General features: G+C 38.7%; 1 protein-coding gene across 1 annotated transcript in view; it reads left to right on the forward strand.

The window, feature by feature from the left end:
• TPO (thyroid peroxidase) overlaps positions 1 to 24,298 on the forward strand; it is a 42,131-nt gene that overhangs the window by 12,170 nt on the left and 5,663 nt on the right. The window contains exons 5-10 of the mRNA XM_009817747.2: positions 2,854 to 2,983; positions 5,669 to 5,875; positions 12,198 to 12,713; positions 19,359 to 19,617; positions 20,130 to 20,300; positions 21,832 to 22,069. Coding sequence (XP_009816049.2) covers positions 2,854 to 2,983; positions 5,669 to 5,875; positions 12,198 to 12,713; positions 19,359 to 19,617; positions 20,130 to 20,300; positions 21,832 to 22,069 — 1,521 coding nt within the window. The remainder of the gene's footprint in view (positions 1 to 2,853; positions 2,984 to 5,668; positions 5,876 to 12,197; positions 12,714 to 19,358; positions 19,618 to 20,129; positions 20,301 to 21,831; positions 22,070 to 24,298) is intronic.

A 24,298-nucleotide genomic window follows, 5' to 3' on the forward strand; every position in this document is an offset into this window, starting at 1 on the left:
AAGTGAGCACGGAATTTCTTTACAGATGTTTTACTTAATCAGATCACATATTTGGGACAAATAAGATAGATTACAAGGTATTTATTCTACAGCACTGAGATTACTTTTTTTTTAGTGTGAACTTCCTAGAACAAAGGCATAACAGAATAGCATAAACATGGCCTTCTATGGAGAATATTAACATAACATCAGATATTCCCAGCAGTGTCATTATCCACATTTACTAGTAACAGATATCAACAGATTTTACTTTTCTTTCTGCCTGAAGGCATATGTGTGGATAATAGGCAAAATAAATTTACAACATTATTTTTTAATGGAGAATAAGGGAGACAAAGCATGTCCAAATAGTTATTTTTTTCCCCATTCTTTATCCCAACTAACTAGGATTGATCTGTGTATTTTTTAGTTTTTGGTGCAATGAAAGGGTTTTGAAGGTGAAGGAATTACAGGTACTAAAAGAATGGACTCTCACAGTGCAATTAACTTCACCTAATCTTAACTTTCTGAGGTAGTTATATGTCATACTGCAAGGCTGCAGCTTTAGCTGTTCCTAACAGAGATAGGATGGTATGACAGGATGGCACCCAGGAGTTGTCTGTCTCTCTGGCTTGATGGACAGGTGCTTAGTTGACTAGATTACATTTTGTATGCCTAATATTTGGGCAGCTAGGAGGAATTTTATCTGCAGCATTTAGATTTCATTGCCGTGTCATTAACCATTTCATCAGGTAAGGACCTGATGTTTAGTCTGAAGCTCTAATACCATCAGAGTTAGGGGTATGAATATGGCTCACCTAGTGAAAAGAATGAGCAGTCCCAACTGAATCCATTGACTATAAGAAGGAATTGAGATGTTTCCTTTAGGATAGCTGCTTCACTTCAATACAAGCTAAGTGTTCAGTTTACTGGCAGGCTTATTTTTCAGAAGTTTTCCATGTTTGCCAGAAGTTATGTTCATGGTAGCTCAGAGAGGTGTAAAACAGAACAAAATCCTATTATTAACTTGCCATATGGCATTCATTCTTTCTACCTGAAACTTGGCAGGACATTAAAATAACATTCAAAAGACATAAATCTGGATAGTGAACTGCATCTTAAAACTCCAGGTTCCTTCTAAGGGAGCCAAAACAAAAACCAAACCATGCAATTCCAGTATTTCACAAGTGAATGAAAAGTCCCACTTCCCATAAACAGAATGTATAGTAATCAAATTTGACTACTCTATAAAGCTGTATAGTACCAAAATCTCATTATTTCTACTGCCCTGGATAAAAACCTTAACTCAAGCAAGATTCCAAGACATTAACATGTTTAATGTAATAATAAAAAGGCATGTGAGAAGGGTTTTACTGAAGTAGCATTCCAGTGATCTGCTAAAATATAAAAGCAATCAGGAGAAAAATCACTGGTTAAGCAGTTAGATTAACACTTCATTATTTTTAATTGAGTGAAATAGCACTACACTATGCGCAGTATTTTATGCAATTTCAATAAAGGCAAATCAACTGTAACTAATTTGAATGCTTTATTAAAGCATACTTCAACCTTCAAGTGTGAATTATTGTGGATAATTAAGTGTATTACTGTACCATATAGCTTGGCAAATTGAGCCACTTCAGTGTGCCGGAGTTCAATGAAGTATTAATAAAATAATTGTTCCCTCTTTAGCATCCCAATAGACATATAAATGTATGTTTTAACACTGTGTAGTTCTACTAACTGTCTGGGAATATTTCTGGTTCTCTGTGACTTACTTTACAATTTTGCTCAACTGGGTACATTGCAAAAATTTTATTTCTTCTTTTTAATGTCTATAAATATTTAACAATTATGAAATATATTGAACAGGCTGTGTTAAAAAAACAACCAAACAGCAAAAAAACCCACCTAAAGTATTCTCTTAGGAAAAATTCATTAGAAATGTTCATGATAGAAGGAGAATGAATTGGGTCAAGCCCAAGACTCACTGACTATACTAATAAATAAAAAACACTAGGAGTCATTTCCTAGTCCTCAAATCAAGAATGACCTGACTTTTGCCACCCTTTTACTCTTAAACTTTTGTCTAAACTTTTTTACTCCCCTTCCCTTTTCCAAGCATGGCAAACTGAGATGCACTAATCCCAAGGTGTGCCCAGCCAGCTGTCATTCAGAGAAATGCTAGCTGGCGTAAGCCAAAACCACACTGCAGTTACTGTTAGCAACTTAAAAGCATAGTTAAATGCATAGCAGTTCTTGGGCTTGTGCATAGGCCCTCCCAAAGCTGTACCCGAGTAATTAGTATAGATACAACCAGAGGGAGCATTGCCACTGAAGTCAGCCACTTCAGCCATCGTTCCCCTTTCCTCAGTCCTTTCTCCTTGGGTCTTGCTAAATGATTACTTCTGTGTAACTAGTATCCATTTTTCTTTTAAGCTTTCTTCATCTTTATTCTAGGACTTCTTTATATTTTCCTAAATCTTTATTTCCTAGCTATTGCTCTAAACAAGTATCTTTTAAAAAACGCCAGAAAAGGCACTTAAGAGTCTGTCCGACTTTATGGGGAATGAGGACACTATCAGTAAATCACCACTGGGGCAAGTATTTCAAAGACATCAATCTACATTACAAACATAAGTCAGAGAGTAATATTTCATTAGTAATTTCATTTATCCTTTTTAGTCAAACTGATGCTGGCATACATGAAGACCAATATTTGATGCCTCTTCAAAGATCATTACATGAACATTTTACTACAATGGAATATTGCCGTGTGGCTGACGATTTTTTTATATTCAGAATTATACAGATATGTGGGTTTTTTTTGTTTTGCTGCTGTTTTTTTGGGGGTTTTGTTTTTTCTTTTCTCAGAGAACATCCCAGATGGGGAGCATCCAACACGGCCTTGGCTAGGTGGCTTCCACCAGCCTATGAAGATGGACTCAGCCAACCTCGAGGATGGGATCCCAGTGTCCGATACAATGGAGTCCAGCTACCCTTGGTTAGAAAACACACAACGAGATCACTTGAAACACTTACACTGGGTTATAATCATACCTGCCACCACAGACCTCCATTTCCATCAGTAAATCAAATAGCAAAAGAAGCCCTTGAGCTCAGTTAAGGAGCTGCTAACTTTGCTAAAGCATGAGTTCAGTCAGGCAAATAGTGAGAGGTCCCCTGCACCTGGGCTGGGGTAAGCCCAAGGAGAAGTGCAGCAGGGCATTGGCTGCCTGGGGGGCAGCTCTGCCGAAAAGGACCGTGGTGGAGAGCAGGCAGGGCATGAGCCAGCCGCATGCTGGCCTGGCTTGCACCAGGCGCAGGGCGGCCAGCAGACCCAGGGTGATAATCACCTAGAGAAAAGGAGGTGTAGGGTGGATCTAATCACAGCCCTCCCATGCTGAAAAGGCTGTTACAGAGAAGACGGAGGTCTTCACAAGGATGCATGCTGACATGGCAAGCGGCAATGGTCACAAGTTGCTCCAGGGGAAATTTCATCTTCATACAAGAAAAAAATATTTTGTGAGAACAATTAAATGTCAGAATAGGCTGCCTAGACAACTGCTGGAATATCGCTCATGAGAAATACCCAAGACCTGGCTTGGTGGGGCTCTGAATAACCTAATTCCTGCTTTCAACAGAAAGCTGCACCATGTGGTCTACAGAGTTTCTTTCCAGCCTAGACTTCCAGTGATTTTATCATTCTTTGTTTCAATAATGGTGCCTTTATTCAGGGAAGGATAAGGGGCAAAACAGTGTTGGGTGTTAATCAAATAAATATAGAGCACATAGATGTGCTAGCATGTGTATGTGTGTATGCATGTATACTGTTTCTCCTAGATTAGCGTACCTTAACTGAACAAGTATTACTGTCAAATCATAACTTCATGTTTTACATAGACCAAGTTACTGAGCTAAGAAAGCATTGCAAAATTTGTAGATTTTAGCAGCTCATATACTTAAAAAATAGCAGAGCTGCTATAGAGGGAAGTTTGAACAAAAAATATTTGCATAGAGGACTGGATGAAAAATTCCCAGTGCAGTGTGCAATGATTTGGGCTGGATTTACTATTTCTGGTTTGTCATCATTGCTTTGAAACCTGACTTTTAATGGACTCAAAGTCTTGTTATTTTAACCACTGTATGTTTAATAAGGATGAGCAAGAGAATTTAGTGTTAATGTCACTCGTAACTCATGTTATTAATTAAATAACATTGTCTCTAAGCTGCACAATTTAGTGCTTAAAGATGAAAATCTGACATTTACACAGGTAAATTTCTGGTAGATGGTACAAACTGCCTTTTTCTAGATTCATTAGGGCATATGCTTGTGAAGTAAAACACACTAAAAACAAACTACATGACTGCACCTAATCTGATTATATCTGACCATCAGCAAGGTTGTCTGCTTTATTTTGAAGTAAGATAGGATAAAATTAGTGCCATCAATGTTTTTCCTTGTTTACATAATTAAGCCTTTTTTTGTACTTTTAGCTATCCAACTATACCCTTTAAAAAGCAACATGCAAATAATGTGAAGGTGAGAGATAAGTGTGAGGATTACTATAAAGCGATATTAGAACACAGCATAGCTGTGCAAGTTAACAGTTACAAGAAAATCTTACTAACTGCAAGAAAAAAAGGTTGTGCTTTGTGGCTACCAAAACTATGAAAATAGTGATATAAGGACTTGTGTTCCTGATGAGCTCGATGTATCTCTGCTCTTGACTATTTCAATATATAGCCTGATGTTCCAAACAAGTCCCATGTTGCCTCTTGTCCTTATCAATTCTATTTAACTGCACCTGCCTTATACATTCATTATATAGCCCTTATATTTATTACAGACTCTGTGACTCTATTTTATGTGCTGCCCTTTCAATTGCTTGACTTCTAAGGCAACTACTGTATGTGAGGGAATATTTTGCAGCATGAGGGAGGAATCTGAATAATAACGATACCCTAATCATCACAAACTGGCTGCTGATTTTGCTCTGATGGTTTTGCTTGGTTATTAGTACAGGCTGGCCATGTAGCATAGATGTCTCCATGCGTTCCCCCTTGGAGCATCTATATCTCTATGCAACTTTCACAGAGGTGCCTCAGAAATATGTTTTGGCTTCTCCCTGCCTGTGAAAATGAAGCAGAGCTTTCAGCAACCACGTATTTGCAACCCAGCTTGTCTCCTGGGCTGCGTAAGCTGCTCCATTTATGTACGGAGCAGCCCAGAGCCTCTGTGCATCCACAGTGATTTGAGGTTGCCCAGCAAACACAATCCATTTGTTAAAGGAGCAAAAAAGAGAATAAATAGAAAGAAAAACTTTTATACAGTCTAGAAGAAACGTGTGGCTTTCAAAATCCTCTGGAAAGGAACAGATCAAAGATACACTGCTCATTTGGCAAATATATATAAAAACTCAGCTGAAACATCTTTGAATCTGCTTATGGCACTGATATCTCAGCTTCTGAACAGAAATAAGAGTCTGTCAGAGGTTGAGATTTTGTTGTTGGGTTTTTTTTGGTTTTGTTTTTAAGCAAACCATTGAAAATACTCTACAACATAAAGTATTCTAAGGGAAAAAAAAAAGATAGCTTTTATCACTGTTCCCCCTGCTTTTTACTGTTTTATCATTTTGTGAGAAGTAAATACTACTTGGCACTCAAGGTAAATTAGTTCTCTTCCCAGGTTCGTGAAGTGACAAGAAAAATTATTCACGTGTCTAATGAAGCTGTTACTGAAGACAACCTGTACTCTGATATTATTATGGTGTGGGGACAATATATAGACCATGACATTGCATTCACACCCCAGAGCACAAGCAGAACCACCTTCCTAACTGGAATGGAGTGCGAGATGACATGTGAAAAACAAAATCCATGTTTTCCAATAAAGGTAAGATTCTAAATTTATTTCTTCCAGAGAAACTCCAGGCTTTAAACAGGTGAATAAAGTAAAGCACATTAGTGATACGCATGCACTGAAATAATCTTAAAGCAAATTGATAGATCATCCAGCAATATTAGAGCAGACAGTGACAGAAAAATTGAAACCCAATGCAACTATTAAATGAAACAGGTGGATATTTAAATTATTTTGTAGAGATAACAAACTATAGCTAAGGTACTTAGTACAAATATCAAATTTTTCTACTTCTCAGGTTTATGTTGCAGGGAAACCTTACTATTCCCCCTCAATGTTATTGTTCTCATGCTTCAAGGTTTTGTGTTCCATTGGGGAAAATAGGGAAGTAGTCATAAATAATTCTGGTTTTAAATTGCCAGCTAGATAAAGTGAAAGGATCTTAACTTCACTCAGCGAAAGCAAAGATATTTTCAGCAGCTAATGCAAACTGTTGAAGAGAGCTATCTTTTCAAGGTATATGTAAAATGATCTTCAGGGAGCTGCTGAAACTTATATCACCTCTTTGCTTTGAGTAGACAGAAAACGTGGATTCAAAGCTTGTTAGAGGGTAAGAAGAAACTTAAATTGGTATAAATATAGGATCTTGTATTCTTGTCTGATTAATTTAAAAGTATAGTGATTCTTTCACTCAAAAAATTAAGTAGCAAACTCAAACCACTTTTTTGTTTCTTAAAGCGCAGCCTGTCCATCTCATGCTTTAGGGGAGCCCCATGCCCATTTCAGCCCTTGGACTGATGCCCCCACATCTATCCAGAGCAACCTAAATTACTTTGCTTAGGGTTGGAACTTGATTACTGACCAGCTTCGCTATGCACTGAAGACAGTGCAGTGAATAAGTTCCATCAGAAGAGAAATCTCTTTCCCTAGCAAACTGTAATTGATAGGTATGCCACAGTCTCCTCTTGCCTTAAATGCCTCATTCCACTTCCATTAAACATAAAGGAAAATATTCTGCTAACTGTAATGGGAATCAGGTCTTGTGTGGATATGTGGCTCATCTTCCATTTGGTGAGAGAATCTAAAACACAGGGAAGGCTAAGTGAAATTAATGACTGCCTGCAGTTTTACCACAGGCAGGTAAATTTCTCTCTCACCCAGCAGATACGGACTTTCAAAAGTGTGCAAGCATAGCTTGAGAGCATTCAGTAAGAGGACAGATCTTCTTAAAGAATCCCATTCTCAGGACACATTTGAAGTATCACATGTTTGAGTGTCTGGGTAACCTGGTTTGGCCACAACAGCCCTAATTACATCAATTCTTCCATAGTTCTGACAAAAATCTGAAATTTCTGTCTGGTGCAAGAAATTACTTACTCTGTTTATGCTGTTAAATAATAGCCTTAGAAACATTCCCATTCCCAAAGTCCTATCAGGAGAGGCTAAGGCAGAAGTCCAGTCCTTGACCATCAGTGCTTCACATAATGTGTGAAGGAGGTGGAGTGTGTCTCCACCACACGACACAAGCTGGCTGTGTGTTGACTCCCATTTTTAAAAAGTCAATTTGCTGCAGACATAAAACTTCAAAAGTCTTCTAAAGCTTATGGTTTTTCTTTACGACATATTGTTTGAAGCAGTCCGATTAGTATTGATCTTTAAGTGCAAAACCACCACATTTTTTATTGCTAAATAGATTTTTAAATTGAGAACAGACTCATACTGTTGCCCATAACTTGAATCAAATGTGGATCACAGGGATCATAGAAGTCTAATCACTGAACCCTGACTAGTTCAAGCCTAGAAATTCCATCTGCCTAAAAAGAAGACAATTTAAGGGACCTTCTAAAAAGGATGTCAAGGCTAACATTATTCATGTGGCAGCGGCATTACAGTGCAGAGAGAAAGAAGCTGCACAGATTGCCATGGCATATACCCACCAGTGCATCCTTCAGTCCTCTAAACAAGGGACATACTTTGGATTTCTATCTTGGAGCTGTGAAGAAATTCAGCACAGAGCATGTTTCAAGGATGCTCTTGAAAGCATATTACTTGTACTAAATCTAGCACTGAAGGTAGCCTAGGAGCTGCTCCTGCTCAGCAGTATGGCCTAGGGGGGAACAGGGTCAAGGCATGCCCATGGCTACCTTTGGGAGCTAGTGTCTGATACTCAGAATGGCCATGGGAGGGACATACAAAGAAATTCAGACACAATCCTGTAAGTATTAGGTAAGTTGCCCAACTTGTGGATTCATTACTTGATCACGGTCCCATGAATCTTTCACCTCCATTTTGTTATTGTTCTGTTATTCACAGTTTAAAGAGGGATATAAAGATATGAAGATGGTTGTTCTTTTGCTATACTATGTCTAGTATTATGTGACTGTTTTTGTCAAAGGCAAAGAATAGGCACTATATTAAAAAAAAAATAAAGGAGGGGGCTTGTAGTTATTAGTGTGACCAGAGGAACTATTTCTCGAACACTGAAACAAAATGCTGTTTCCCCCTAGAAATGATTTTCTTCCTGAAACATAATCTCCATCTATTAAATATTTGGAACTACAGTTAGTTTTATACATTCATTTCGTGTATGAAGAAACTGTGGCTGCTTTCCAAAGACAGTGAAATCAATAGCATATTATCCAACAATGTAAACATAGAGGCTGCAGTTTGCACTCTTGCTGTGTTCCTAGAACAACGGCACCCAAGGGAGAATCCACCCATGGAAAAGAACAACCGTGCTTAGAGTATGCACCCTCTCTGGGGGTTTCACTGGGGAAAGGGAGCTCCTGACGGTGCAGCTGAGGCAAGCTCTCTGGAAAATGTTCTGAGTCAGTGCAATTCAATGAAGGATTGAAAGCTGCGGTGGTGCATTAATATTAATAACAAGTGTAGGTAAATGATTCATAGGTTAGCAGGAATCATTATGATTTTCTATTCTGGACATTTTCATAACAAAGGCTATAGAATTTCACCCAGTGATTCTCACATTAAGTCTGTAGCTTCTGATAGAGCCTGAACATCCTTTTTCTGTCTCTCTTCAGAATCCCATAATGTGGGGGAAAAAAAAAAGAAAGAAAAAAATCACTAGCTTTAGTATATACTTCTTTTACAGCAGCCTGACACATGGAACAGGGTTGTGGAGATAACCTGTCATTCCTCAGATGATTATTTCAGGTTAAGGCTGAGACATAATGAGGCATTAGAAAGACTTTCATAGGACAACTACTGACTTTATTCAGTATTAATTACATTGCTGACAATAAGTTAGATGTGGCACATACACATAGTCAGACACAAGCCTGAAAAGCTTTCAGACAGTTAGTTCAGATAGAAAAAGGTGGAAAAGAAACAGAGCCCCAGAAAAGTGAGGTGACTTGCAAAAGGCGACACGTACCATGACAGGTTACTGGCTCAGCTACAAATGGATCAGTCTGGGTGCACTCAACAGCCAGCAAAGTGAGCCCCTGCCTTTTTCTTTTGTGTTTCAGAGGTAGCAGCTCGCTGTCGGATGGGGTCAGTACTCTCCTCTGAGTTTCATGTCCACAAATAAACATCTATGTTTTCCTTATTGGCAAACTTTCATAAACCATAAACTAGGTTTTCTTTTCAGTCTACAGCAAAAATCCTTTTACAAGGTCATTTCCCACAGAACAAATTCACAATAAGAAAGACTTTTCTTTAACTGAAATAACAGTTTAGACATTGTAGTACACTGAAACAATTAGTGCCTTTCATTTTCCTACACATAAAGGAATTTCACCACAAACAGGTTTGACCATGCATATATAATAAAAGTTTAAATAAATGTACAGCTATACTAGGATAACTGTTGTGGCTAGAGAGGGTTTTGTTGTGAGGTTTTTTCCTCTAGAATTCTACAAGGCAGAGAAAAAATTTATATGGAAATTCTTCATTAGTTTTGGAGAAAAAGGTGATTCTGTACCCATTTCAGCAGAAGAGAGTCTTCTTTTTTTCTCATATTCTTTTTGATGTCATTTGAATAACGTAAGGAACCTCTCATTTGCACATTCAGCTGCTGGCTGCACACTGGTTATCCCATGAAAAGGGAAAGGACTACATTATGCAGTTCTGCCAGCTCCTTAATGTTCATTACTGCTGTTTTTCTCCACTGGAGCACAGAACAGTTTGATCTGAAAGTGCAGAGGCAGTTAACTAAAGATTATTCAGTATGAACTTCATTCACTGTTGATATGTTTTGTTGTGAGCCTTGCTGTTTAACAACTTTTTTTTCCAGTGATACCTGAATTCTTCCAGACTTTCCTGATAACTAGAAGCAGGAGGCACTCAAACACATACAATGCTGTGGCAGGTATTTGTAGCATGAGATGAGCTTCTTGCTACATTACCATCTGAGGGGAAAAAGAAGCCACACTTATAGACAGAGACTTAATAGTAGAGACAAATACTAAATAGAAAATCCAAGGCAGAGAAATTACTGATTTCAGCAATCAGTGAAAGAAAGAAAAAGGAAAGGAAATTGCATACTTCCTTCAAAAATAATGTACTTTGATTTGTGAAAATCTAACTAGTAAAGAAATATTGATAGCATTTCTTTACCAAACAAAACTTGAAAACCAAATGAAACCCTTTCTTAACGTAAATGCTTTATTGATATCAATTCCTACTGCCATGAGTTCTCAGTAGTAAGAAAATTTTACTTGATATAATAAATGAGGTAACGATGTTATTATACGAAGCTCTTGAATTCCTTTCCAAAGTTGCCTTGTTACTTTTACCCCCAATTTAATGACTATTTAATCTTCACAGACTGGTCTCTGTATTATTAGAATGATGAAGAAGAAATTACAACATTTTCTATAACACCTGCAGTATTCATTGTCTTCTGCCAAAGAGTTTTCAAAAATGAAAAGCAAGGAGATAAAATACAAATAAAAATCGTTAACTCAGGTGTCTGTACAAAACATTTATTTTCTCTTAGTCAAATATTTGACAATTATTTTTTTTCTGGGACATTTCAGCAGCAGTTATCTGTTCCTATTTCATGTTGATCAATTGATAAGAAAACCCCAGCATTATATTCCCTGAAACGCAGACTCCATGATTTTTATAACATTTTTAATGGAGGTTAATCTTTGTTAAACTCTTGGAACTGACATGGTTTTATGGCTAGTTGATGGTGCACAATCTAGTGCTGTTAGAATTTGGAAATAATGTGTTTTTCAGAAAAACAGAGTTCATAAAGCCAAATGTGCGTTAGACAACAAAGGTAGATTTTAGTTATTTTGAAACCTGGCAGTTTTTGATTTAGTGATGAACCCTATTCTTTGAAATGGAATGGATGTTCTGAGCTTTCCTTTTGGATATCATACAATGCGAATAAAACCTTTCTCCCTCTTCCTTTCTATCCTCCTCCAACATCTCCACTGCCCTCCCCACATCTGTTAAGTTATTCACACACTATTTCAGTGCTTTCCTGTGGCAAAAATTCCAGCTGCCTGGTTTGGGCTGTATTTTCCCCTAAGACCCTTACCTATACTCCAAGATCCAATTTGGTAATTCCCACATGTTTCTTCCGTGCCCTTTACCTACATCTGGAGTAGCTGACTCTGTGACGGGTTGGTTCAGACTATATGGATGCTGACTATCCAGCGTCCACACAAATGCTGGATCACCATTTGACCTCAGCCTCTTGGCTGTGTGTGGGTCAAACCCATAAAGGACTGGGAAGTCTTTCATTTGGCAAAAGCTATGTTCAGCTTTTGCTTTTATGAAGGCAGTGAGAATTTAATACTTGTAAGACAGCTGTCACTGTAAAATAATATGGGGGAAGGATTGTGGGGGATGGGCACAAAGCAGAGTGAATAATTATGTATGCCTTTTTTAGCTAGGAAACTGGATTAAAATTAGATATCGAAACAAAGCTTTTACAGTGTGCTGCTGCAGACATTGACACTCTTCATTAAGTTTTTATGTATACACGTAAACCTGCTGTTTCACTTGGTGTTCAGTAGAACATAATTTGACCAGATGTTCACATCTTCACTGTGATACATTTTGTGATGAATTTTGGTTGTGAAGCCAGGCTAATTTAGGTGTAGATCTATGCCAAAGGGGTTACAACAGTAGCTTGCTCTTAGGACAGAGTAAACGTTTCGGGTTTTATTTCTGTCTTTGCTTAAAAAGGGTTAAATCATCTTTTTGCTTAAATCTAAAGCAAAACAATCTCTACAGGTTTAGAATATGTCACTCCAGTAGATGAGATCTGAACAACTGAAAACTGAGATGGAAGAAGGAAATATTTACACAAGCCTTAATTCAACATTTGCAGCTGTTACCTTCAGCTCAGAAAATACATCGCTTTTTTTTCATGCAGGTGGCCACCAATGATACATTAACTGCAGGGATGGATTGCCTGCCCTTCTACCGCTCATCTCCTGTGTGTGGCACTGGTGATCATGGTATTCTCTTTGGCAATCTCTCAGCCCTAAATCCAAGACAACAGATCAATGGCTTAACTTCTTTCCTTGATGCTTCTACCGTCTATGGCAGTACCCCTGCCGTTGAAAACAAACTGAGGAATTCAACAAGCAAAGAAGGCCTTCTTAGAGTAAATGTTAAATATTATGATAACCTTCGGGAATACCTGCCTTTTACAGACAGGATCCCATCACCTTGTGCACAGGACTCAAATGCGAGTGAAGGTGAGAGGATTGAATGCTTTATGGCCGGCGACAGCCGCTCCAGCGAGGTCACATCTCTGGCAGCTATGCACACGCTATGGCTGAGAGAGCACAACCGCCTGGCCAGAGCCCTCAAAAACATCAACGGCCACTGGACCGCTGAGACAGTCTACCAAGAAGCACGAAAAATTGTTGGTGCTCTGCATCAGGTTGGCTGCTGATTTGCTTATTTACACATTGCAGTGAATATCTTTTAGAACAGAATCGATCACAAAACTTCAAACTTATTTCTGTGAGTGGCTCTGGAGATGACATTACCTTGTCTTTTCCACCTATTTCTGTGCTTCAAATTTGGCATGTTTAAAGTTTGTTCTGTTTTCCACTTTCCTGAATGCAATGTCCTTGTCCTTAGTTTATCCAGATCCCTCAGTGCTCCAATTTTCATGACAGTTTCTACTCTGCTTCATCTTTCTGCAGGTTTCTCCAGTGTTTATTTTATCTATTGAAGAGGCCTTTTCAGATGCATTTCTTTGTAGTTTTTTTTGATAAAGGAAACAATCAAAAAGTAATATCTCTATTTACACAAAGTTCAAAATGCTTACTTTCTCATAGGAATTATATAAATTAATAACTTCCCTGTGTAAAAATGGCCATGAAGTTCTCAATGAGGCACTAATGCATAAAATTCAAGGGCTACTTTTGATAGAAGATAGCAGGAGAAATAAATATGGGAAAACACAGAAGAAAAAAATCCCTAAGAAAGTTTATATTAGACCTGGGAATAGCAAAATCTATTTCTACACAGTATTTCACCTTTTTCTCCCCGCTGCCCGCATCCCCGAAGTAGCTACGCAGGCTTTAACTTCTTTGTTTCCTCACAGTTCTGGTATTCTGTGTGGACAGCTTCTGATCCTGCAGACCTTCACATGACCCTATCATAAATGAAACAAAATGAAAACATTCAACAGGATTTCCCTTGCACAGAATATAATCTGCTTGCTCATAGTGTTAGAGGCATTCAACTCTGGATGGCATCTGGACCCAGATGGATTCCTCCAGTGCTAGCCTGATAGATGGGAGGGTGTTGAGGCTCCCTGCCCTCAGGTCTAGCCAGTACAAGGCCAAGCGCTTACGCCCGGTAGGCATGCGAGTGGGTGCACACACGCAGAGCAAGCCACACCAACCAGCACACACCAAAAGCAGCACTTTTGCTGGCGCTCACACAAATGTGAACAGCACAGATGTCCCAACCCCTGTTCTCTGTGGCTGCTCGGGATTGAAGCCCATTAGTGATGCACGCACACAGGCAACGTGAGGCTCTCCTGGACAGCCTGCACAGCGGCTGGCCCCAGAGCTGGTCCCACAAGCCCCTGAGGCTCACGGTCCCACTCACTCTCTTCGCAGGTCCTCAAGTTTCTTATGCTGCTCATCATCTCTGGTCTGGCTGGAAACTCGTTAGTGATCACACACGCACACTCAGAGTCGAGAGTACAGCCACAAAGGGGGTAGTGAGAAATAGGATTCCAGAAAAATATAGCTTAAGCTGCAGAGGTGAAGCACAGGGCTCAGTCAGACGAGCACACTGATCAGCTAACTCTTCACATGCAGGCAGCCCCTTTCAGCCCCTTTTCCCTCTATTTCCCCATGCTTCTTCCAGTCCACCTTGACTGAGTCCACCCTGACCCCTCCCCTTCCCCACCTTTAGTCCTTTCCCTGAGTATCCTGCAGTGTTTCACGCATTCCCACAGTCCCCTTAAAACATTGCAAACCAGGTTCTTACACAGCGTCCCCAAGTCCTCTCCTCCCTGCACCTCACAACGACTCCTACCCCTGCAGGCAACGGCCCCTTTAGCTTGCACGACGTCAGGGGACAGTTTCTTTCATTGGCTCATCTTGGTGGGTTTCACACCTGGGCTCGGAGTCTGGCCACCCTCTCTGGTGGCCTTGGAGAACAGACGGTCCTGTGAGTCCATTTTCAATGGTTTGGTTACTCAGGTTACTCTGCCTGATGTTGCTCCTTCGAGCCTCGTCAGAGCCTTTGCGTTTGTGGAGATTCGCCTTTAATCAGACAGCTTAAGACACAGTGATTCAGCCTGACTGTTATAATCCATAATACTGGATGAGCAACATCAGGACCAGAATAACCTGAAGGCTGGGGGACTTTCATACACTTTCCGATTCTTACAAACAGATTTTTTTTTAGTACCAAAAAGAGACTTTTTTGAAGATGAATTGGGTAAAGAGGGAGGAAAATTTCACTATTCTGGTAAAACACTTCTCCTTTCTTCTGCCACAACTTTTAGTCAGCAGAATGTGAAGAACGTTTCCTTTAAGAAACCACCCGCATTCTCTGGCATGTTGTTATTTGCACTTAAAGCTAGATAACTTCAGAAAAGTAACGTACTTTATTGAATTGTATTTAGTCAGTCCTTTTGAAAAGTTTGGCTTTTTTTAATATATATTTTGGTTACATTAACCACGTCAGCTTCTCCACTGTAAATGTGCTGTTTGCATTGAAATAATGGCACTGACAAGTCAGAATGGTTGTTAATACTTGTTAGAAGAAAAGTGCAAATCCAAAAGTAGGCCTCTGTATGTTCATACACTTCTGATTTACGTCCAGTAACATTATGGTCTGAAAGAAAGTACTTTGGGCAAGGCAATACGCTGCATGAATCTGGGCTACTCATTATGTCTACCAGTATCACAGACTAATGAGATTTGCCTATGGCTCATTAGAAATGTATTTGAATTATATCTAGCTGGTTCAGAGACATTCATTCAAGAGAGATAATTGGAGTATCTCTATTAATGTGGTATGCTAACCAGCACACTAATGACATCTCTAGTTGAAGTTACCTTGAGATTTCCACTCTAAAATCTAGTTTCAGTTGCTACACATTTCTAAAATTCTCTCTTTTTGGAATTAATACTTTCAAGTGCAATTTTTGCCTGTGGGTGTGTAATTATAGAGAACTGAACAAAAAGCCTTGCCTTCTTTCTAGAATAAGAATGAAAAAAATCTCTCTCTAGACCATACTTTTCCTCCTAGATTTTTTTTTGGCAGCATAAATATCTCTAGTGACAAACGTTTAATAATAGAAACTTGACAAAGTTACCAAACTTAACAATTGCCTATTGATATCCTGGACAAAACGCATTTATTTGGTTGCATTGTAAGCATGTTTCACTGATAAGCAGTAGTTTTACATAAGACACAACAGTGGTTAACTCTCCCCTTGTATTTTAAGGGAATAACACATGCTTAACTCTGAAATATTAACACTGCAGTATACAGTGGTAAAAACACATAGCCTGATTTACCTAGTGTTTTATGCAAAAAGACGTTTTTTAATTGTCATTTACTAACTGAAATGAAACTATCTGCTTGTTTTGCTTATTCCTGTTTTGACCTGAGAAAAGAGAATAAGGAGAATTAGGATTCCTCTTTTTAAGCTATTTGTAAGAAAATAGTTTAAATTTGTTTTCCTTTAAACAAAAAGGGTAGACAAAACAGGAAAAAATGCTCAATTATGCAAATGCTACAGTCTTAACATTGCTATTTCGTACATACATGGTTTGCAGACCATTTCCCTTGATGTGCTCTTTGGATTGTGAAAGCTGGGTGATACGGCACTAATCAGAGCGCAGCAGGAGTTTTGCAGATCAGTCTGAATCAAATTCTCTTTGATTTATTACAGAATCAGAGAACCATCTCTGAATTAATGGTGTTATTGCCAGTTGATCCCAACTGTAGTTGACAACTGCCCTTAGTTTTCAGTGTGTATATAGGTGGGTTTTTAACTTCCTTCTACATCTGCTATGTTCTCTGAAAACCTTGCAACCCCACTTCTCTGCCATGATCCAAGGCGTGGGTTGGAAGTGGGTGTCTTTGGAGGCTGACATACTTTAACTTAACTACAATTACTGGGTTCAACAGGGCTAACTTGGATGAGACTTGTTTGTGGTATTAGATGGTTGGATAACTCATCTCAGAGCTTAAGCTCTATGAAATTCTAAAAGATAAATTAATAAATAATAGATATTATAGAAAAGTATGTGTTGCATACTGTCATAACACATGTTTATAAAGAATATAGTTCAGACTCTTAACAGAACTATAATAATGTGTTCATTATTTATTAAAAATTGAACTATCATAGAATCACCCTTTACAGGAAACTTTAGGTCTTCAACATCACCTGTAAATCCTTTAATATCTACGGTGAGTACTTAAAAACAACTGTGCTAAACACTTTAATGAATTAAGTATCATTGCTATATTTGGTTGTTCTCTATTATTTCTGCAATCTTTCCCAAGTGCAGGAGCTGAATTGCTAGGAAATCAGAATTTTATTTTCTCTGATATGACTACATGAATAACATTTGAATACTCTCAATCCCTCTGTTACTCTCTGGTCATACAGACTACTAAAGTCAGTTAAATATTGAGCATATGGGCTTCTGTTTAAAAGACAGTGTCCATTTGTCATCATTTTTCACTGAATTATACCATTGAAACAATGACTGCCATGAGACAGTAGAAATATTAACATTATTGATTAAAATTAATTTCTTCATGAGACTTCTATGGAGCTTGGAGTTGATGCTATGAGGTGCTGAATGTCTCCTAAGATGAGCTTGGATTACTGCTAGTCTCATAAGTGTCATGAGTTGAGACCAACCAGTACCTTGCAGGTTCAGACTCATTGTTATCCACATAAATCCCTTATGCTCCTGCAAACACCTGAAAGTTAACTTATTATTCATAAATAGACCCAAAGTAAGTAATAAATGGTAGAGCAGTTCATTGTACTTGTTTGCAATTTCTTTTCCATATAGTCCTTTTCCGACTCTCATTTTATTGACGTATTTTTAGACAAGTATATTCCTTTGTTTCCAAAGCAGAATCTCGGTTGTTGAAGGAACACTGTATCAAAAGAAAGTATTATGCTTATTTATGCAAAATATGAAAGGAAATAAATCTTTCAAATCATTCTCTCAGAGCAGGGAGTGCATGAAAAAATTTTAACAAAAATAATTTTGATGTTTGTCAGCTGTTTACACCTTCTTTAAAACTTATATATGTGTCAGTTATGAGAACTTGTAGCAAGCCTCTCCTTGACTTCACGCAGACAAATTCAGGCAAGGTATGTTCAGAGACTGCACAAAGACTGGATGCTACATGCTGATGTACTTTAGATATGGTTCTCTGTCAGAGTCCAGATTCTTTCTGGCAGTATCGTTTTCTGCTGTATTAATAACATCTTCTTTGTCTGTATTGTCTAAAAATCACCTCCACTTGATGGAGCCTTATTTAGCCATTGGAAGTTTCCATCAAACAGATGCGTTTCCTGGCTCAAGGCAGGCATAAGATCCCTTTTTACCTTAGCCTTTTAATTTTCATGTCTTGAAACAGCAACACCTCTTCCCCCACCAAGGAAACAAGAAATGAAGGTCTTACCTCGGGAGCAAATGAAAAATCTGAATTGTCCTTCCCTTCAGGGTATCTGGCCTTTCTGAGCGGCTTAGCTTGGGATTTCATTTACAATGAGCCGAAAAATGACAGTCATATCAGCATGTTTGTGTCCATGGCTAACCTAGACCTACTTAAAGTCTTTGCTTGTAGAAACTAACTCTAAATCTAAAATTAGAAAGAACTGTTGTCTTGCAAAATCTTTGTGAATGTAACAACAGGTTAACTTCTCAAATGACAGTGTCAGTATTAATTTCTAGCAATTATTTTGTTTTCTTCATATGTTGTATTAAAGGAGCTGTAAAAGGAATTCTAAGCTATGTCTTTCAAATATTTTGTTCACTGCGTGATCTAACCTGAAAACGTAAAGAGGTTGTTACCTCTGCCTTCTGAGAAAAGTGAGCAAATTCTGGAGGGGTTTGCTTGTCTCTGCGCCGTGCCTAAAATAAAGAGACAAGTTTTTCATAAGGTCATTTTATGCCAACTAGCTTTTCCATATGCACTATATCAAGCTCAAAGTACATTTGTCTGTATATTTTATTGCACGCTATATTGACTCTATAAGGTATTTTATTTAGTTTGTTATGCTTCATATTCATCCCATTATGCTTTATTGAGTTCAGCATAATCTTTAACCTATAATGCACTTCATTTTATTTGGTACATTAGATTGTTTTCCCCTTTTTTTTTGGTCATGATTACTCATATGCTTTTTTCATGTGACTGTAATGCTCCTACATTATAAAAGCATTTGACAGAAGATGTTTATCAACATTTTCATTTTTGAAGTGTGTTTTTAAAGAGTCTATAAATTGGCTTGAGTTTAGCATAAAATGTCTACCAAGGGACTCTGGGCACCAGAATTTTAAAGCCTGGTGATTTCAAATATTCAGTAAAAAGGATTTGTGTCACAAGTATGTGTCTGAAAATAGAATCTGTTCATTTCAACAACCATTCTTGAAAGATTTTATAGTAATTCACGCTTTCATTGCCATTTTTAAGGGCATTATAATTTACACCATCACAATCAAGGCTTTAAATCTCAGCACACCTCCTGTGAGCTGGATTACCCCCATGGATTGGAAGTGGGCAACAGTGGTAATCTCTACTCAGAAGGCTTTGATCTAGCATTTATGATAGGAGCTAACATGGGCCTGGCTGTTGTACTGCACTGAGCCATGCCACTGATTCTCTCCAGTCATTTGACTCCTTACTGCCAAAATTAGAATGATATTGTTTACCAGCTTAATACTGCTCTTAGACATGCCAACTGCTTGGGGATAGGTGAGTGAAGAAAAAGGCATTTAGCATGTGGGAATCATTACTATTCATCTATAAAAGCACTGAATGATAAATGTTTCTTTTTCTTTTCTTTCAGATTATTACTTTAAGAGATTACATTCCCAAAATCATTGGCCCAGATGCTTTTAATTTGTATATTGGCCTTTATACAGGTTATGATCCCACAATGAATCCTACGATTTCTAACATATTTTCAACAGCTGCTTTTCGTTTTGGTCATGCAACAATCCAACCAGTAGTAAGACGACTGAATGCACAGTATTTAGATGATCCAGAACTCCCAAATCTTCATTTGCATGAAGTATTCTTTAGTCCCTGGAGGCTCATTAAAGAAGGTATGGTTTTATTTAAACTGTTTGGGTTTTTTTCCCAGAACATTCTAACGTTTTTCAAAGTTACTTATCTTGAATTAGGAATAGAAACATTTATTTAATTGCATCACTGATTTAAATTGTTAAATGGGTTCCAGAACATTAACATGAACTAGAACAATTATTCTGAGTTAAATAGTTCTCTGAATCAGACAAAATGTTATTCTCCAGATTAAACCAGTCTGGTAGATTGACAATAGATTAATGATTGATGATGAAGATATTTCATGTCTTTTATTGTGGATGAATGTATTATGAGGCTTGCAAATTTTCTTACACCTGAAGAAGCAGATGGAGCTTTTTCATAGCACTATTACTTCTATTTCAACCTGCAGCCCATTTTTGCATCTGTTTGAATGGAAAAGCCTGTGGACAATGTTTAAAAAACATAGAAGCATACATGCTTTCACATTTGTTAAGAAAGTTATAATGGTTTATATATAAGCTGTAACGTTATATTATTTTTGTGTTTAAAGGAGGCTTGGATCCTTTACTGAGGGGTCTTCTAGGCCATTCAGCAAAACTGCAGGTGAAAGATCAACTACTGAATGAGGAATTAACAGAAAAACTGTTTGTGTTGTCCAATAATGGTTCACTTGATTTAGCATCGTTAAATTTACAGCGTGGCCGTGATCATGGACTCCCAGGTCTATTGATTTTTCTTGAAGTTTCTCCCAACTGGTAACTGAACTATAACTGCTTATATTTGGGATGTAATCGTAAGCTTTTAAATAATAGCTTTAGTAATCAGAAAAGTAACTTAAGCTCTTTCAAAATGTAAGTGGCTAATATTTTTAACTTTGATGGAAACAAAGTATTCCCCAGCATTTGAAATTAAAACAACCTGTTCAGTCTGGAATCTGGAAGGACAGTACTAGTGAGCAGATCTGGGTGTGCTTGATGTAGGTACCTGAAGCTTGTTCTTGCCGAAACCAGCTCTAGAGGAGTGGGGTTTCTGCCTGGAGCATCGGCAGGCTGCCCCCAGCCTGTGGGACGGGTCGACTTAGGCACAACCTCACTGGCTCTACTGACCATAGAAGGTGTTGAGATGTCTCCAGGAGTGGTGTAGATGGCTTATTTAGCTGTACACCTCATTTTGAGAAATATTACACGTTTGTGCCTGTTTTTTGCACTATATTTCTTACTCCAGTCAGCCCAGGGTAAGATTGAACTAACAGTCGAGGAGCTTTAGCCCATCAGGCCATGGGCTTAGAGGCTTAGAGGAAGACTGCTGGAGCTTAGTTCAATTTGATTGCATCAGCTGTTAAAATATACAGTAGGTTCCCAGTCCTGTGTAAAAACCTCTTACAAGCATGCCACAGCTTCTGAGAGCAGAGACAGCAACCCTCAGCATGGCAGACAGGGCCTCTTTCTTTTTCGTTTCTAAAACTGTGTCCTGACCCCCTGCCTGATCAGTCTGCTTGCCTGCATGAACAAGGAGCAAACCTGGCTGCCCTTCTCTATGCTCTGAGCCCGATGTCCCACCCATGATGTAGGACAATCTGATTGTCAAAGGGCGTTATGTAGCTGTGTGACAACCCTCTCCACCTCACCTGTGTGACTTCTCAGCTAGGCATACACAAGTCGTTGGCCCTGGACAGTAGAAATGAAGTCTGACTCTAGCCTGGATTTTAAAGCTCTCAGCTACACAAGGGTAGAAACAGAAGTTTGATCTCCCAGATGAGAAATCAAAGTTTTGTTGGGAGATGGGGGTGGGGGTAAGGTTAATTTCAAGGATGTAAAAGAATGTAAAAGAAATATATTTTACAGAGAGCTGGACATGTGCCCTAGGACACTCTGCTTAGTAAAGTGCTTTAGTTGCTAACTTCATTCAGGTTACTTCTTGCCCACTCTTCACCAAAATCCTGTATTCCTAGTCTGGAAATCTCAAGACACAGTGCATGCTCCTATTGTCATGTCTCCATTGCTTAAATATAGAAGAATTGTTTTAAACCTTTGTTTTCCTTCATGAAGATGACGTAGCAACTGCATAGCCTGTAGTTTCAGATCCTGCCATCATTTCCCCAATCAATTTAACCAATAATAATAGGCCTATTTATAGACATACTTGTCTATGACTATGATTAACGTTGTCAGAATCCAGTGCTTATAAATTTATTAATTTCATATATCATGCTTAACAGCCGTCTAATCTTCCTTTTAACATAATATTTACAGGTTATAATGACTGGCGAGAATTCTGTGGCTTACCAAAACTGGAAACTCAAACTGACCTGAGTACAGTAATAACCAATCACAATGTCACTGAAAAAATCATGGAATTGTACCATAATCCTAGCAATATTGATGTTTGGCTTGGTGGTCTGGTAGAAGACTTTCTTCCAGGTGCTAGAACTGGTCCCCTGTTTGCATGTATAATTGGAAAGCAGATGAAAGCACTAAGGGATGGTGACCGGTGAGTTTATTCATGCTGTTGAATCATTTGTGGAATATGTAGAAGCAATGAAGATTTTACAGTTATGTGAGCATATTTCCCAGAACATAAGAAAACATGATACTTAAACGGGCTTTAAACAATTTATTCCCTGCTACCTCTACATTTTTAAGTTTGCTTCTTCAGTTTTGTTGGGTGAGTTTTGCTTATTCTTCTTTGGTCTGTATATAATTTGAATTCCAAATGACATGGAGATTTTTTCTGTGGTATTGGCTTTGCAGTCCTGGTGGAAATGCAAAGTGCCACCAGCACTTAATTGTGCCAGGGGCAGCTAACTTTTGTGTGGATGGAGGTAGTACTGTGCAGGCTTTAGCTATCTGGTCCCCGCAGGCTGCACAGGGCTCAGGGTCCTTAACTGGAAGAACCTCAACATTTTCCACGGCAACCACATCAAAGTCAGAAGGGATAGACAGAGACCTGTAATTCAGGCTTCCTAGAGGGGATAATAAAAACACCATGTACCTAGTCTTATGTGGACTGGGACTGCAGAGTGCTCCCAGAATTGCCTCATCAGACACAGCATAGTATGTCCCTTCGCCCAACCCTACACAATCACCACCAGGGTCTTGTGCCAGTTCAACCCTCCACACCAGGAAGGCAGGAGAAATGCAGCTTCAGGTCACAAGGGGGTGCAAGATGCAGTTTATATCTTGCTTCTGCTCCTGGAGCAATCATAAAACCAACCTTTTTTTGATTTCCAACGTGTACTTGTGGCAGTAATTTTGAATCTCAGTAGAAGACTAATTTTAAACTGCTCACACCATGCTAGCAGTGTTGTTTTAAGTACATCTGGTCCTTATGTTCACCTTTAAACTCCTCTCATAAGTCACTGTTGTGGAAAGAAGCCATTATGCAAGTAAGAATCCGAGGCAGAATTTAAATCTGAACTTTAAAAAATGTTAATTAATTAGCTCACAGGAAAAAGCAATGTTAATCATAAAGGTGATATCTTATTAGCACAAACTGTATAGACAACAAACATTCCACTCAGCTATGTTAGAAACGTGGCTGAAAGTCTTCTGAATCATACAGGCATACTTGACCCTATCTGGGGAAGGATAATCTATCGAGGCCTTTCCAGCCTTGTTTCCATTATTCAGCCTCGTCAGCTGGAGTGTTGGGTATTAGCTATATCTGCACTAGTAACACTACATGCTCATTAAATACCCTAATTGACATGTCAGTAAGTAGGAATTTCAAAACATCTCTCCTAACGTACTGAGTTAAGTTCAGAAACCAGGACTAAGTGGAATTTTTGACTGATTTTACTCCATCCTGAAAACCTTAAAATCTTTTGTCAGTAATCTGACAAAACATGAAGGGATTTCTTTTTCCAATGTACTAAATTCAGGCACTGTCTTAACCTCAGCCAAATCATCTGGAACAAATTGTTTCTGTTCCATCAGCCTTGGCTTTCTTTTTCTGTCTCTTCCTACTCTGAAACTTTTTGTGATCTCAGGTTTTCCAATAGTTGGGCAAAAATTCTGAAAGCTGACTTCTTCATTCTTTGCACAGGAGGCCTTGCATCTCTTTTTCTTTTATTTCTTTCTTTTTTTACTCTAACCCTGTAAAATCCACCTGCAAATTTTGGTCACCTGGTATGGATCTGTTGGAGCAACCTTTGTCAGAGTAAACACCTATCTGCTGGGTAGATTAAAAAATAATTTTCTGCTCAAGCCTTCTCAGCAGTGTAGATAAAACTAATTTTTTTTATGAAAGTAGAATAGTTTTTAATGTACAGGAAATGGGAAATGACAGGTGTAGGAGAGCTGAGTGGAGCAAAGTCTCCAATGGCTGTGGTTATGGGAAGGGGGCTGGGAATGGTCAGTGAGGTTTCAGGATGCTCTGAGAAGTTTGGGGACAGTGTCCAGGTGAGGGGTAGGAGAAAGGCATCTTTCTTTTTTTCTCCCTCCAGCCCCTCCTTCTCTCCTGCACTTCTTGTCACAGTGCTCCTGAGGTGTGGGATGTTCACTCCATCCCTGGCCCTGTAGATTGCCTCCTCCTCCAGTATAGGCAAAGTGGGATGGGTTTCTCCCCACATTGTCCTGCTGTAGGCAACTATTTGCCTATAAAGCCAGTTTTCCAAAATTTCACATGCACTTACTTTACTTAACCAGTACAACTCCTGTTGGCAGCAGGGTCTAATTTGCCCTGAAAAGTCCCCCCAGGGCACACTAGCAGCCCGCATGT

Source organism: Gavia stellata, chromosome 2 (genome assembly GCF_030936135.1).
Source record: "Gavia stellata isolate bGavSte3 chromosome 2, bGavSte3.hap2, whole genome shotgun sequence".
NCBI lineage: Eukaryota > Metazoa > Chordata > Aves > Gaviiformes > Gaviidae > Gavia > Gavia stellata.